The sequence below is a fragment of the Falco punctatus genome (assembly GCF_963210335.1).
Source record: "Falco punctatus genome assembly, chromosome: 3".
Classification (NCBI taxonomy): Eukaryota; Metazoa; Chordata; class Aves; order Falconiformes; family Falconidae; genus Falco; species Falco punctatus.
In genome coordinates this window covers 40,355,826-40,371,737 of record NC_137582.1, presented here as the reverse complement: position 1 = coordinate 40,371,737, position 15,912 = coordinate 40,355,826, and the positions used below count along the sequence as shown (strand labels likewise).

The 15,912-nt window shown below is 38.0% G+C and overlaps 1 protein-coding gene across 5 annotated transcripts in view; it reads right to left on the bottom strand.

Annotated features, from left to right (window-relative positions):
* Positions 1-15,912, bottom strand: part of STAU2 (staufen double-stranded RNA binding protein 2) — a 177,521-nt gene that overhangs the window by 45,227 nt on the left and 116,382 nt on the right. The window contains exon 14 of one of the 5 annotated variants that reach the window (XM_080381422.1): positions 12,035-15,827. The exons of the other annotated variants lie outside the window; for them this stretch is intronic. Coding sequence (XP_080237548.1) covers positions 15,765-15,827 — 63 coding nt within the window. The 3' untranslated portion in view covers positions 12,035-15,764. Of the gene's footprint in view, positions 1-12,034; positions 15,828-15,912 lie in introns of those variants that run through there. 5 annotated transcript variants of the gene reach the window in all.

Genomic DNA, 15,912 nt, shown 5'->3' with positions numbered 1-15,912 from the left:
TAAGCAACAGAACAAAAAGATTTAGAGAATTTTTTCTTGGCTTTTCTGTCAAAAAGCAACAAACCAGTAAATATCCTACATTTACTAAGCTGGCACAAATTATATGATTTATGATGTGAACTAGAAGTAACTTTGTATCACTGAACTACGCTGGGCTTCCTGCTGTTACCTTCGTTTTCTAATTTTACCTATTATATGTACACGAAATACTGATGAGCTGAAGTAATCTTTTGTATTTTCAGGCCAGTCTCTTCCTGTATCATTAGAAGAAGTACGTTTGTAAAATATTGTGGGCAGGTTAGTAGCAGCATGCATGCTTCACTTTTATAGTAACACCTCCTGTAGAAACTAGAGCTTCTGCATGACTCGCAAATGAAACATAAAAGGAGACTTACCAAAAAATATATCCGCTTTATGCAATGTTTTGAGATCATAACCCCCCCTTGTATCAGACTTTATAAAAAAGTTCCCTAAGGAAGGTAAACTCTCCAAATGTAGCATACAATCTAATAATTTCCAAATACCTTTGAAATTCATGTCAAATGAAGTTAGACAGTAAAACTGATGCAGTTTGATCATTCCAGCTGTATGTCAAAATTCTTCCACATTGCTGGATAACATGAAAGTGCAGCACCAGTTCCTGTCACCCTCAATTTAAAAACTTTTGATATACTACCTCTGAGCGTGGAGTTGTTTAAATACTATCTCTAACATCAGTAAACTGCATGTACCACCTGCACCATTACTTGAATTACTGAAACACAACACTACACAATTAAAGAGATCATCTCAGATTTCAGCAGAAAAAACATCTTACTGAAGAAGTTTATATTAAAAGAAAATATTTTAAATATATTTCAAATATGAAATATAATTTGATTGTGTATCTGATGTATACAGAGTTTATTAATTTATACAGGCTATATCATAGTGTCAAGTTGGTTTAAGTATGTTGATAGATCCAGATAGTCTGGGCCAAGTCTTGAAAATGCTGTGTAGCTGAGTGACTTTACATACATGTAATCCTTGTGAATTAAACTACTTGCATAAGTGCTTTGTAATTTGACATATAATTTTTTGTAATTTCTGTAAGGATGAGTATAAAATATATACATTACTTCCTATGTTGTACAGACAGCATGTCAATATATTTTCCTTGTTCTGAGATAATCTGTAAGAATTTTGTTTCTGCTCACAGCCTTAATTTTATTTTATTCAACATCGTATAAGTATTTTGACATAAGACTGGGTTAATCAAGTGATTTACACAGGACTGCTCAGATGTATGCTGTTTCCTGTGCATTTGTAGACAGAAGATTTGCATTTTTTAAGAATTATTTTCTCTGTAATTTTTGACGCTATGTAAGGATATTACAGAGAATATACCAGGTGATTATTTAGAGAACACAAGTACATCCTCCACAAATGCAACCTTTAATGACATTTACTTACAAAACTCACTGGGCACTGATTGATTGATTCTGAACGGGAGTCCACCCTCATAAAGACCACATTCATCAAAAGCATCTTAATCATACCAGCATATTAACATTTTGAACTTTACTCCCAGTACTCAAGGAATGCAACGCATGAAAGAATAAAATTTAGGGGAAATTGAATCTTGTTTTCTATCTGTAAAGACCTACTTTCAACACAGATAACACATTCTTGCTGCATTCTCTGCTTTCTCCCCAACAAAGAGCAAGAACTGATGAAAAAAGCAGTTATTTTGGAGCAACTCCCTAATGTTGACATGTAACCACTGTAAAAATGGAACTTGCAACTTGTAATCTGCAATGATGCAAGTTCCATCTCCTTCAGATGCAGCTCATTTATTCAAGAAAAAAAAGGACAAAAATTAAAAATGGAACAAAGTACACTAGCAAAAGTAATACAAAGGCTACAACAGCAAACCCTTAGACACACAGTCTGATAGGAAGAAACAGGAAAGTGTTACTACCAGTAGAGATAGCACTGATATTCTAGAACTTGACCACGCTTAGCTCTAAGCTTCAAAGTTTAAAACACACATTGAGATATTAGATGATTCTGAAAAAGAGTTAGAAGAATGAGTATGTAAAATCTTCCCTGTATTTAAAAACTAAAGAAACTTAAGTTACTCTGCTTATGACAGAAAGTGTGAGAAACCTAACAGTGGACCTGCAGTATCTACAATGAGAGAGATTTGCAGGGAAATGTCTCAAAAGTAACAAAGACAAAAACAAGATCTTGTAAAAGGTAGAGGAAGATCAGACAAGAAGCAAGGCACATAATTTATTTCAGACTACAATAGGATGAGTGATATTGAGCCTTTTCTTTCTTCTTCCAGACAAGGAACAGAACGGAAACTTCAGTGCAAAGCCTGTAACATCGTCTTTAGCAAGTTTCCAGTGCCAATGCACTACATCAGCGCACTCACACTGTCCATTTCAAGACCTGAAAGGACTTTTCTGACTTTGTATAATAGAAACGAAAGCATGTCACCTGGTTATACCACTCTTAGCTGGCAACTTGACTTGCTTACCTTTTAATTTCTACTTGATCAGGAATGCAGAAATATATAACATACGTCCTAGAGTCTTGTTCCACCTGATAAAGACCAACCCTGTCAAAACCACACTCAAACCATCAGTCAAATACCAGTCTTTGATACCCTGGGCTGCTGCTCTCACAGCTGTGAAATGATTTGTGATTTGGAACAAGGTTTTAGAAAGGAGATCTAGGAGAGAAGTACCCCAAAGGAAACCTATTAGACACTGTGGCTCTTCAAGATACAACCCAGTACACGTACTTGTTCTCAGGACAAGGGCCAGGAATTCCTGTGCCTCCAACAACGAGTCTACTTTTCAATAGTTCCCTTCACCTTTTTTTCTGAACCCGTGAACAAAATTTTCCCCTTCACTCAATTTTGGCCAGCAGGAAGAAATGGACATGTATGTACCAGCTACAATAACTTGTAAAAGAAATATCAAAAGGGAATTCAAAATACAAATTATTCATTCTACTATAGAAATTGTGATATGGATGGGAACTGCAGCTTTCATGCAGTTTGGACATTTAAAACTAACTGTAGGAACCTCAGTTCTTAGTATGACTGTGTTCAGAGATGCCGTGTTTTACTCTGTTACATGTTTTGCATGTTCGCTTAGACAAGATACCAGCCAAAACAAAGATGGGATATTAAACCCAGGCAATGTAGCTACCTTTGGTATTTCTCCTCAGATAAACCTCCATTCACATCAGTTGAACTTGCATTTCTGACTGTTTGTACATTTCTACAGACTGATCATCAGGTAATCTAATGGGATGACTCATACGTAGACCTACATGAGTATGAAAATGTTTACAGGACCAAGACATTTTGTTCAGAATTTCTCAATGAACTAATGGTGTGGATACTCATCTGGTATCATTATAAACTAAATGGACAATGCTCCTGCAAAAGGCAAAGCATCCATCCACTTAAAAGCTGTAGGTGTTCTTTGTTTCTGAATACTGTAGTTTAAGGTATCTCAAAAGTCCAGATAAGAGGGTATATTTGAAAGTTAGCATTTAATTTTTCTCTCGAGGCTTTAATTTGTACTTTGGATCACAGTCCATATTATTTTTGAAGCTTCACGATTAACCTTTAACTTCACTAAAACTGTTCAGACATCATGAGCGCTACTATCCTGTTACACATGGCACTGTCCTTAGGCTGCTGATGGAACACATCTTGTCTAAGCACCTCAGCAAGTGATAGCCTTTGAAACAACTTCTGGTGAGCTGTTACATCAGACTGTTTCATACCTTCTTATGCTTTTAATAAACAATAATGTTCATTTTAAAAGTCCTTCAAGCAAATAAGTATATATATTTTTTTAATCCTGCATTTTTTTTATTCAATCAAAACAGTCTTCAGTACCTTTTAATCACTTAGCTTTTTTTCTCTGAAGTTGAAGATTTATTGAAAATAGCTAGTTTACTCCTTATCACTTTCCTCACTGTTTAGTCATGATCAGAAACAAGATGTTCCTTAAGATATTTCATAATTTCATAGAATTATACACTTCCCATTTTTCCAACTGGTTTCAGTACTGTTCTCTTCATTCCACTGCTTATTTTGTCACGTTTCCCAAGACTTAATATAACTCAGCATTTGTTATATTGCTTTATGTCCTAGAGGCTATTTAGATACAAAGTACTTTTGGCTTGTTATCCTAAAAGGCGCATTTTGTACACAAGAAATAATCTGCTTCTGAAGTTAACACTTAGCTTGACACTCTTCCTTTCAGTGACATTCATTGATAGAAAGTATAACTGTGACAATTTTATTTGGTCATTGGCTTAATGCAAGTTATTTTGATTTTTGACAGTAAATAAATTCCTACTCATTTCTTATGACTTGCCAACACTGTTAAGATAGGAAGACGTATATCTAAACATATTAAAACACAGATTCAAAAGGCAGATGCAGTATGACCTATAAAGTGTATCAAAGCAGTCATTTCTCTAGCTGAAGAACTAACACACATTGCACTTAAAAGGAGTGTGTTGAGGGGAAAGTGTGGATATTCATTGCCATGCTGCTCAGCAGACTCTTCAAGAAGATCCTTTGCTGCTAAAAGTGTATTCATGAATTTCCCTCAGCAGTGAAAGTTATTTTCACAGAGCAGCTCCAGCTGTAGTAAAGCAGGCAGCTTTTGCTTTTATTTTTCACTTTTCATTATCTCTAAAACATTTGTTAAAAAGCAAAACTGAGAGTCCAAATTGCAATTTCTTTAAAATCCCAAATACTGTTCTTTACTGAATGTTGTTCTTGCATTACTTAACTCTCAGAAACACTTTGACCTGAAGAGTGACACAAAGCCATCAGAAATAGGAGAGATACAGCCAAAATTTTGATTTTCAGTACCTTATACATACTTCTTTTACTCCAATTAAAAGTCACAGTAAAACAGAGTCTTTGAAAAAAAAGGATGAATTGTGGCCTACATTCGTCTTAGGTGTTACCTTTTCCAAATGCAAAATGTTTCATTTAAAAGTATAACTTTCTCTTTTAAATGAAAATATATATCTTCCCAAACACAATTTCCTTACACTCTACTAAACACAGACAGGGATGGCTAGAGGCTACAGATCTTTAGGTTCTCCACTGATGCATAAACTAAACAAAAAAGACAACCTTACTTGTTTCAGAAAGCTTTATTATAATAGGAATCTTTGAAGACAAACACAAAGGATTCTAATATGTTTAGATTTTATAATGTAAACAACTAATTTAATGCATCACTAGCAACATACAATAGTCGCCATCTTGCAACATGAATGCAAGTAAGAAACTGATGTAATCTGTAAGATATTTCAAAATAATTAATTTGAGAATAAAAAAGAACTTTTATTGTGTAAACTCTCCCTGTTTGCCTTTTTTAAAAGGATCAGAAAACTGCAACAGTTGAACCTTTGCTAAATGAAGGTAACAAGCAATCTTTTGAATTGGCCTCTAAATTAAGAACATGTAATTGCCTGAGAAAGGGTATTTGATCAAAAGGCTTTTAAGCATCACTTATCAGGAGAGTTCCAAAAAACTCCACAAGATCCAGTTTATTTAAATGAGGGCCAAAAAATTCTCAGCTTTTTGCAATTTTTCTCAAAGTAGTTTGAGATGTCTAAATTACGTATTTACCAGCATGTCAGACTTCTGTGCTAACACTTTTGTTCTGTAAGGGCAAATGGGGCTTTAAGCATTTTTGGGGTCAAGTCAATATCTGATGCCTCCTTTCAATTTCCTTAAGTCCCTCTCAAACCCATGTCCTCTTGATTAACTATTTTTCAGCTTAGCAAATTATAGCAAACATTCCTTTCCATTTTTTTTCTTTTCTATTATTTTCCTCACTACATGACGACAAAAAAAGTTCTACCTGCTGATCCCTGTTTATTTTTTGTTCAATTTGAAAAATGATCCTGTTTTCTGGCACACTCCAGAATCAAGCCCCAGGTCCTGCAGTATCATCTGCCTTGATGAACTGAGGCACCCTAGGAAGCCCTACTCACATGAACAAAGCTTCATGTATACCCAGCTGTCCCCTAAATGACTGACAGTGTATTATTGTACCATTTTGCATAAGTGACAATGGGGTACTGAATCAAATATGAAAACATAAAAATCTCCCCAATTCATAATTTCATACAGCATGCTGAGCTAGAAAAAATTACCCCAATTATTCAAAACAATGTTAGAGCATGAAATATTTAGGGCATAGTCTGAAATAGGACTGACTCGCTAAACAGCCTGATGTTTTGAAGTAATGGCTAAACATAAAATGGCTTTCTATGATCTCACAAACTAGCTAAAATCTTTTTGTTACGGGGATAAGCCTCGTAGCCAGTATCAGCAAAAGGTGCGATTTTTATGTAAATAGCTGAGGCATGACAGCTACAGGGACTGCTCAGAGCCCCACTGCTATCAGTGCACAAAGAACTGAGCCTTTGGCACTTCTCTAACAAGTTGCCAATAGAAGAGATTCAGCAGGAGCAGAGGTATAAACCAACGTCCTTTATGAATCCATGGCATAGAACCAAGTTTTAAAAAATCTGTAGCAAATGTAAAGCTGAATAGGTGAATGCTGAGGAAGGGATGCTCTCATTTTGTCTGCAGGTTATGCTTAGACGATTTACAAAAGGGAGGAAGATGACGACCTTGTGGGTACAGCCAGGGAACACAGTGACTCCAGCTGAACGTGTTTTACTACCTTAAATTGCCTTTGCAGCCTGACCTAGCAGTCTCTGCTTGGGGTCCATGTGGCAACTTCCAGCCATGAGGAGCACAAGGCTGGGAGGTTTGAACAATGCCGCCACCAGCTGGGTATGTGCTGGTGGCAGGCATGGGTTTGGCTGTAGAGCAAGGTAAGCATATTCTTCCTGAAAAATATATACACATTTGAAAAAGCAGTTTTGTTTTGGTTAAATCTGCTCCCAGACTTGTGACAGGTATTCTGCAATTTCAACTGCAAATAAATTTAGAAACGTCAAAGTCATCTGTTATAGTTTGCTTAGCTTTGGCCATTTGTAGCAAAAACCAAAGGGCACGATTCACTTGGTGGTTGATACTGGACTATGAAAAATCATAGCTTGAGGCTCTTTGACTCCCAAGAGGATCCAAACCCTTCTTTTCCCTTTTCAGAACAGCACCCTAATGGCCATCTTATGGGGTATTACAAAACGAGAATTCCCTCAAACTCTTCTGCTCATGCAGCTCTACTGAGCACACTGTTTAGTGAGTCAAAGAAGATGACTACTCTGTGGTTATCACTCTGTGTTCCTGTGGCTACCCAGCTGTGCTGCCCTGTGGCATGAGGAGGGTTCCTACGGAGGAGTCATGCTCCTGCGGGGATAGACATATAATAAAATCTCCATCTTCTGCATCTTGTGTGAGTGTGTGGACTGCTGAGCTTGTAGGTAAAATAATTCATCATCTTTCCCACCAGTTTTGTGAATCTCAGCCATTTTCCTAGTTCCACCACAAATGGCCAAGTACAAAATGAATTATTTTTTTTGGCTAAAAGCATTTTTGTCTTTATTTTGGACAAATCTGAACTGTTTTTTTGAGGGGATGAAGGATGATAGAAGAGATTTTGGACTGTAAAATCAATTATTTGTACAGCCGTAAGGATCTGTGGAAAACTAGGTCTCACAGTCTCTCTAATGATGGGAAAGAGAAAGAATGAATATGAAGAAATGCATATAAAAATTAAAGTTTAACTTAAGAATTCACTGGTTTTGTTTTGCTTGATACCTCCAATTCAGTGTTTATTATCTCGATTTCTGTATTCTTGAGAGAGTGATTTACTTGGAAGGACTCTTACATTTAGCATATGTGAAGGATCTTACTGGAATGAAGCATTAGTATTGGAACACAGTCAGTCTGCAAGGGCTACAAAATGGAGGCCACAAGTACATACGGAGCTTCTGGGGACACAGGAACTCCTGTACCGAGTGAGGATATTGCACATTTGAAGCTTTGAAGAGAAGGTTAGTTGGGGACTCCTTCCTGTCTCAAACAGTACGATGTTCTGACTTGATGATCTGAGAAACGCAGTGTAACTACAAAAATCTGTATGTGAAGTGAGTTTGGGAGACAAGAGAGGGACTTGGAAGCTATGTTAAATGAGTTATAGGAAAGAACATAAGCACCTTTTCCTTTGGAGATGCCTGACACTTTCCATCAGGGCATCAATGGCAATCATGTAAAAAAGGAAAGTGAAATAATTTTTTCAGATAAACCATTAGTGATCAAGCTAGGGTAAGTCTTCATCTCTTTCTTGATGGGGTATTTAAAAAAAAACATCCAAGGAAGAAAGCAGGATGTCGTTGTACCATGGATGCCTAAGAAGTGAATTTAAGCTTAGTGGTCCTACACATACCTCCACAATATCCTGATGCTAAGGAGAGATCCAGACCTTTAATGTATTGATCCATGTTACAGGTAGCATAGCTAAGAAAGTAACTTCAGAACCGAACTTCAAATTGGACAGGAACTTGCCACAATTTGCACTGAACATGCATGCATGACTACTTTTATAAATCTTCCCAGTACTTGACAAAACTATTCCTTTGTTCCTCCAATAATCCTACCTCTGCCCAGAACAGACATGAGTTTGCCTACAACAGACTGAGAAAAGTGCTTCAGCACTAAAACCATGGGCCAAACTATATACAGATGAGTGCATAAGTTATGTAGACACAACAGATGACAGGAGCTTGCTGTGGGAATGGGGTGCCAGAAGACAGTCCAAGTTTACAGAAGTGCTTAGACTAGCCCACCAGCAGGTCTGGTTATGTTGTGTAGACCTATCTCAAAAAGAAGAAGGAAAAGTTTAAATGAGCAGATACTCAGAAGAAAATTGTACCAGTTTGATGAAACTAAAGTGGTGACAGAGAGGAGCACTCATTTTTGGTATCCCACTGTATTCCATAGGACATAAGCTCAGTTATTCCCCTGTAATTACTTGTAAAACCCAACCTCCTTCATTTCCCTTTAAGTCCATTGTCAGAACATTTATTACGAGATCCTGGCTTCGTGAAATGAATCCTTGAAATGAAGGGATGTAGGATGTCAAATTTAGTTTCTACTGAGCACACTGTTTAGTGAGTCAAAGATGTCTGCTCTGTGGTTATCACTCTGTGTTCCTGTGGCTACCCAGCTGTGCTGCCCGGTGGCATGAGGAGGGTTCCTACAGAGGAGTCATGCTCCTGCAGGGATAGGCATATAATAAAATCTCCATCTTCTGCATCTTGTGTGAGTGTGTGGACTGCTGAGCTTGTAGGTAAAATAACTCATCATCAGTAGTATCTACTTGCACCAGGGGCTGTATGATGATTATGCAAACAAAAACCTATGAAACTTCATTTGTACTAGACGAATGCACAGTGCCAGCCATGTGCTATTATTTCAGGAGAAGTGGAAAAATTAGGTGGCAAATGCAATTCTGGCAAAAGCACAGTTCTTCAGATGCAACATGTGCAAATCATTATTTTGTCTTGTAGAATGGTTAAGGAAATGTATTTTGAAATTACAATTATATAATTAGTATGTTAAGCAACTTCATTGAATGACAAGCGGTTAAACACGTATCAACAAACAGACATAGCATTACTTGATTAGTGTGTGGAAAATGCCACAGAATAACTCAGGCAAGTACAGGGTGGGCAAAAAAGTTGTAAGGTTTGCTAATAACTTCCTTTGTCTAAAATGGAAGTGCCTACAAAATAGGCAGCTGGGCTTTGACTGAGTGTTAATTTTAATCATAAGGTTTGAAAGGCTTTACCAGTCCTAGAACTTAAAATGAACATAGCTATTAAAATGAAAATACTGCTCATCAGGGGTCAGGAGGAAAATCCAGATCTTTGTCAACCCGAACTGCAAGACAAGCTACCAAAGAAGTCTCTTTCCACTTCATTTTGCCTCCATTTCTGTCACCATCTTTTGTCTGGTAGGTGTGTGTCTATCCATTTTTAACTGTTGAGTAGGAGAAGAACCTACCTCTGTTGTCTTCCCTCTGTTTTCTCCTGCCAGGGAAAAGCTGTTAGATTTCTTGATGCTGCAAGTGGGCTGAATTTCCTGCTGCAGTGTGACAAGGCAGAAAACTGACACTTTTAGCTCTTCCAAACTTCTCTAATACCTTTCCCTTTTAAGCTTCCTTTCCCTAACAGCCACAGCAGCGTGAAAATTCAAGAGCCTAAAGTAACAGCAAAACAAAACAAAACAGAAACAGATTGCAAACTAGGGATAGCAAACAGCTGGCCTGTGGTCCATGGAAGGCTGGCTCATTGCATGTTGTTAATGCCTTTCTTTTCACTTCCACATGCTACACCACACTGAAAGCCTGCTAAGGCATTTTAATGCAAATAGCTACTATAGGTGCAGCCCCAAAACAGCTAAACTCCTCTAGGTCAGGGCTGCTATGGTCTTGCTTTTCCTCCCTCCTGTGTGCATCCCTGTTCTTTATGCCAGATCACGCTACTGTACAGCGAACAGGTTTAAGGGTACTAAACAAGGCAAACTTTTCTACAAGAAAACCACTTTTCTGTACAGTTAATTTTTGCCTCATCCTCTTCAAGTGACATTTTACAAGGTGGGTAAGCTGATCTACCAGCTTGCTGCTGTGGAAGAGGATGGGTCCCCCTCCTTTTCTCTTGGCTGGGCAGTCCTGATATCTCCCTTGTTTCAGCTCTGGTACTCATCTAAGCTCCAGTGGATCAGTTCAACTCGAGTTGAGCTAGTTTCTGTCAGCTCAGTGGTTTAGGAAGCAGCCAGGATTGGAGATGAAGTCAATTGGAAGGAACAACCAAGGCAGAGTCTCCCACCTTGAGAATATTCCAAAGCTGCCTGGACACAGACCTGGGCAGCCTGTTTTAGGTGGCCGTGCTTGAGCAGGGGAGTTAGACCAGACGATCTCCAGAGGTCCCTTCACACCTCAGCCATTCTGAACATCACCAGTCTTGTGAAACCTCACTGATAGTTGTCACAAGGATATTTCACCACCTTCTTTTTCCATCAGAGGAGGAAGCAGTCCCCAAAACTTATGTGGTCTGTTTGTCATCATTTACATGCCAAGCATGTAAAACACTCAGAGACTGCAACAGTAGCATTTCATACCCTGCTGACATTACTGTGTAAACAAACATGCATACACAGAGCACTGAAAAATCCTATTCTGCATCTTCAGCAAGAGGAAGTCACATTGGGAAGCTACTCAGGAAGCCCTGAATGAGAGCACTGAAAAGGTCTGGCAGGGAGATAGCCATGCCTTGGTTTACATTCTGTTCCCATTTGGCAGTTAATTAGTAACTCACTTTTTGAAAATGAAAGATTACACATCCTGAACAAATACAAACGTTTGATCTCAGGCTCGTCAAGGAAAACTTCAGCAGCTGCCAGGGAAAAGCAAATGTTCTGTCACGTACAGCCAGACTGAGATAATGCAAAACAGAAGGTGAAGAACACAGAGAGAATGTACCATCACTTCCACACACAGTCGTGGGGAGCACAACAGACAGCGAAGAAGTACCAAATAGCAGACAACAACCTGGTGAGCCTAACTAAAACCTGATGGGATGACTCCTGACTACAGCGTCAGCCTTAGAGGTGCAACTTTCCCGACATAACAAGAGAAGAGCAAGCTATATATCAAAAGCAGTTTATATTTCTGTTCCATGTGGACCACCTCTTTTGGAACACCAGGCACTCAGCTGTGGCCAGCCATACCCACCCTGAAGGTTACAGACTTGTCAAGGAGGAGGCAGCAGCCAGCCAGATCACACGGGCAGGAGAAGGAGACCCAGTTACATGAGATGTTTTTACAAGATCAGGTAGGAATCCTGATGCTGAAGGGACAGTGATGGAATCACCAAGCTTGGAGAAAACTGCTAGATTTTTACTGAGTCAAACTGAAGTTTTCTTATTTTACTCAAGAAGCCACCACAAAGGAATGAGAACTGCATTTACAGTAAATCAAGTAGAAATGAGCTGACAAGTGAAGCACATAACACCAGCCAAAAAAAAAGGAATACATATATTTTTTTAAAGAAAGTCTTAACATTTTCTTATTTTTTTGGCTATGACCAGGACACAAACAGCCACTGTGTTTTTTGAACATCTAGAAAATACTAATTTTGCCTTAGAACAATATTAATTTTAAGAAGGAGTTAATGTAGTGTCCAGTAAATAAACTTTTTTTCTGATGTGGAAAGGTATCTAAAAAAAACCCCAATCCCAATCCTCTTTTTTGCTTACAGCACTGGAAAAATTCTCATCCTCTGCACATTCACTGACTACACCATTAGTTTTTTTGGCACTTGTTTTTCTTACAGATAAGTCAGTCAGTGACTGGCTGGCATAAATTGCCTAGATGCTGCCTCCTGAGCATGTTCTACAAACAATTCTCAGACCGTAACAAATACAGAGATGTGGACCTTTGTATGTAATATGTATTTCCTGTGACAAGGTAAAGTTCTTCTTAAACTTTGAGTTTCAGTGCTTCAAGCACCCTCCCTCGAGCCTGTCACCCATCTCTGAGGTCTTTTGTCCCTAGAGAACTACTTCCACCTTTGCTGTATTCAAGTGACATCAGGAACTGCTCACCTCTGGGCATCACTATAATCCCTTAACCCTGCCCAGAAATGCCTGCTTGCCCGTCAACAGTGATGGTTTGCTTCATACAATATTTCAGGTCGCTTGTCACTGCTGTCTGTCAAGCTGTCCATCAGTGATTTCTGAAACTGCTGAGCATGGCATCTTCCTTTCAGTACAGCCCCTCCCTGCTGGAATCTCTTATCAAGTCTATCTCATCAGTAGCTCTTCCACTTCTATAATTTCCGCCCCTGCCTATTCTCATTCCAGCTATTTTTATACTTGAGAATAAAAGTGATAATAGTGGTAGATTACATACGACATTACACAATTGCTATCTGTCCTAGAAAATAATAGTATTCTATTTTATGCATTGTAACATGTAGGAGAGTTCTAAAAACAATGGTCTAATATACAACACAAATATAATGGATGGGATTAAGAAAACATGAACTAAAAATATAAGTATAAAAGATTCATTGTCATCACTTTAACAGCACATCTCATTGGGACTGTTGGGTTAAGCAAACAGCAGAAGTCAATAATAAACAAATGAGCAGTATTGCCAGCTCCAAATAACCACACATAAGTTAAAACGTCCAAAATAATCAAAAAGTATTGAAGTAATGAGACTTTAAGAAAATGCACTGGTCTTTGATCTGTCTCCTGAAATTTAAGTAGAAAACTGGTCACCCCTCAATGAACATCAAGTTACTGGGGGTTAAAAATTCAGTTGTACAGGCAGAGTACTCCATGGCAAGCATTCAAAAATCTCAAAATGGGCTAGATCTGTTCTTCCTCACCACCAGGACTGAATTTAATTTTATTTTAAAATGAATGTTCATACTTTCAATTTGGCTGCTGTTCAGCAAGCTTTAAGAATGCACCCAAGATGTTTTTTCCAAGGTTTTCTTCACAGTTATGACAGCCATAGGGGTATGATACCCCTGAAACAGAACTCTACAGTCACTTAGAGATGAAGCATTCAGAAAAACAGCAATCATTACAAAGCCACTAAAGATGGTAACATTACAAGTTTCCAAATTATACATGCAAACATGGAAGCTGAGTTTGCACTGGCTTGTTCAAGATGTAGCAGAAATAGAAGTGTCACTTCTTAGAACAAAACTTCATCACAGGACATCTTGTATGACATAGGCCATCAAATTTTAAGTTAGCTACCGTTATAGGGAATCCAGTAATCTGTACCAAGTGAGGTACATCTCTAACAACTTTATGGTATTGACTAGGATTCTTTATGGGAAATAGAAATCTCTATTTCCTCCAATAGTTTGCTCTGATACCATTATATTTTCTAACTAAAAGTTCTTGGCATGTCTTTGCTTAAGAATTCAAAGAGCTGTCCATATAACCCAGTTCACTAAAGCTGAAAGATATTTATTTGTATTGGTAGCAAGCAGCTAAGTGTTCAATAATTTGAGAAGATAAGCAGGCAGAACTCTCGAAGACTTTCAGACTAAGCAGGAGAGAAGATGTCTTTATTAATTTTGGTGGGGTTTTTGAGCACCCACTTCCACTTAGCTCTGACTTTCTCTCTTTATCCCACTTCTGTGGCCTTTAGACATTTACTGCCCCATTTACCTGCACTTTCTTAGTTTTCTGCTCCATTCCACCTACTTTTGCTTATATAGCCTCTATCTTTGAATTTTCCCTTTTTTTGTCTCCCACTCCTCATACCTTGAATTGTCTTAGTGACGCAAACAGAGTAACTATCTGGACTTCCTTTCTACTACTTTGTATTGCACACATTCAATTCATTCCTCAGCTTCACACTCCATGCATAAAGTCCATCAGAAGCCCTGAGAATACATTTTCTCCAGTCCACAGTAAAGCAAAAAGTACCAGGATTCATTACCGTTAAGAACAAACTCAAGTTTGCTTGAGAAAGCCACTAGAAAGTGGTGACCACTTTAACTAAAAGCTTCTTGTAGCTACATTCTACTGAAAAAAACCCAAAGAATAGTGGCCATTAAGGAAAGAGGTATTTCTAACTATGGTCAGGCGCTGGGAAACAGAAAATAGCAAAGAAATCACTGAGGAAAAAAATATTCTAAACCCCATTAAATTTCTACTAAAGAGGTTGGCAAACCTGAATGTAAAACCCCACAGAACATGTGGCAGGCTAGAATGCAGTGGTACTTTATGAACTTCTCCCTTTTTTACTGTTTGCCAAAAGAAAAAAGATAGACCCAGCAACTGGTTCCACAATAGCGCTTCATGACGAAACGAGATATGCCTTGTCAATCACACATTTGAAATACACTCTAATTAGTGTAACAGTATGAAATGTTTATTTTAATCTGAAACTGCTCAAATGAAGTATGTGGGGAAAAAAACTAAACTCATTAAAACCGCAAGCTAAAGCAATCTAAAGAATGACAACACCCTACAGAGTATAGGAAAAGACCAAGTGACTTGAAAAACTGCTGTGTCAAGTCTTGGCATATTTGAAAAAGCAAGATAATACATTTATGTAGGATTGTAACCACACTGGTATCTGCTGGGTAACAACCTCCCACTGGATGTGAGTAGAGAGATACATAGCAAAGGACAAGCCCAATCTCAAAGGTTGACTATAGTGCTGGAGATGCCATTGGGAACCTCTTGTTCTTGTTCTTTTTCTTTTCTTTTCTTTTTTTCTATATATATTATTTCTATTTCTTTTTTTGATCAAGGTATATATGGTCAGCTATGGTTCTTCTGCTACAATATAGTGACAAATCTGGTATACAGGTTTTTTCTTAGACATTCTCACCCAACAGATTCCACCACTTTCCCACCCACAAACTACTCCAGAGTCTCATTCAGACAGTTTTCCATTTAAAAACCTAGAAATTATCAAATCTATATTTTAGAATGAACATGAGGAAAAATATCTTCATAAGCACAGAAGTGGATGGATCCTGAGGTCAAACTATGTCAGGCCTCATAGCTGACACAAATCAACATGCCTCCCATGAAAACACAGGCTTTGAGGTGACTAGTCCGTCCCAATTACCACACACTACAAAACAGATGATTTAAAAGCAACAGATTGCATATGTTAAAGAAGAGTTTCTAGAACCTAAGTTTTATAGCATATGGCTATCTTGTACTTATTTCATTTGAAACTTTAAGATGTAGATAATTCAGGTTAAGAAAGGTACAGCAGTTCTGTATGGGGAATTGTAGATAACCAAGCAAAACCATACCAATCCTACAGGAACAAGAAAGAAAAGGGGATTTTTGTTCTAGTTAGTCCATTAAGAGCTTTAATTTTTTCCAGTTAATTATTTATTTAT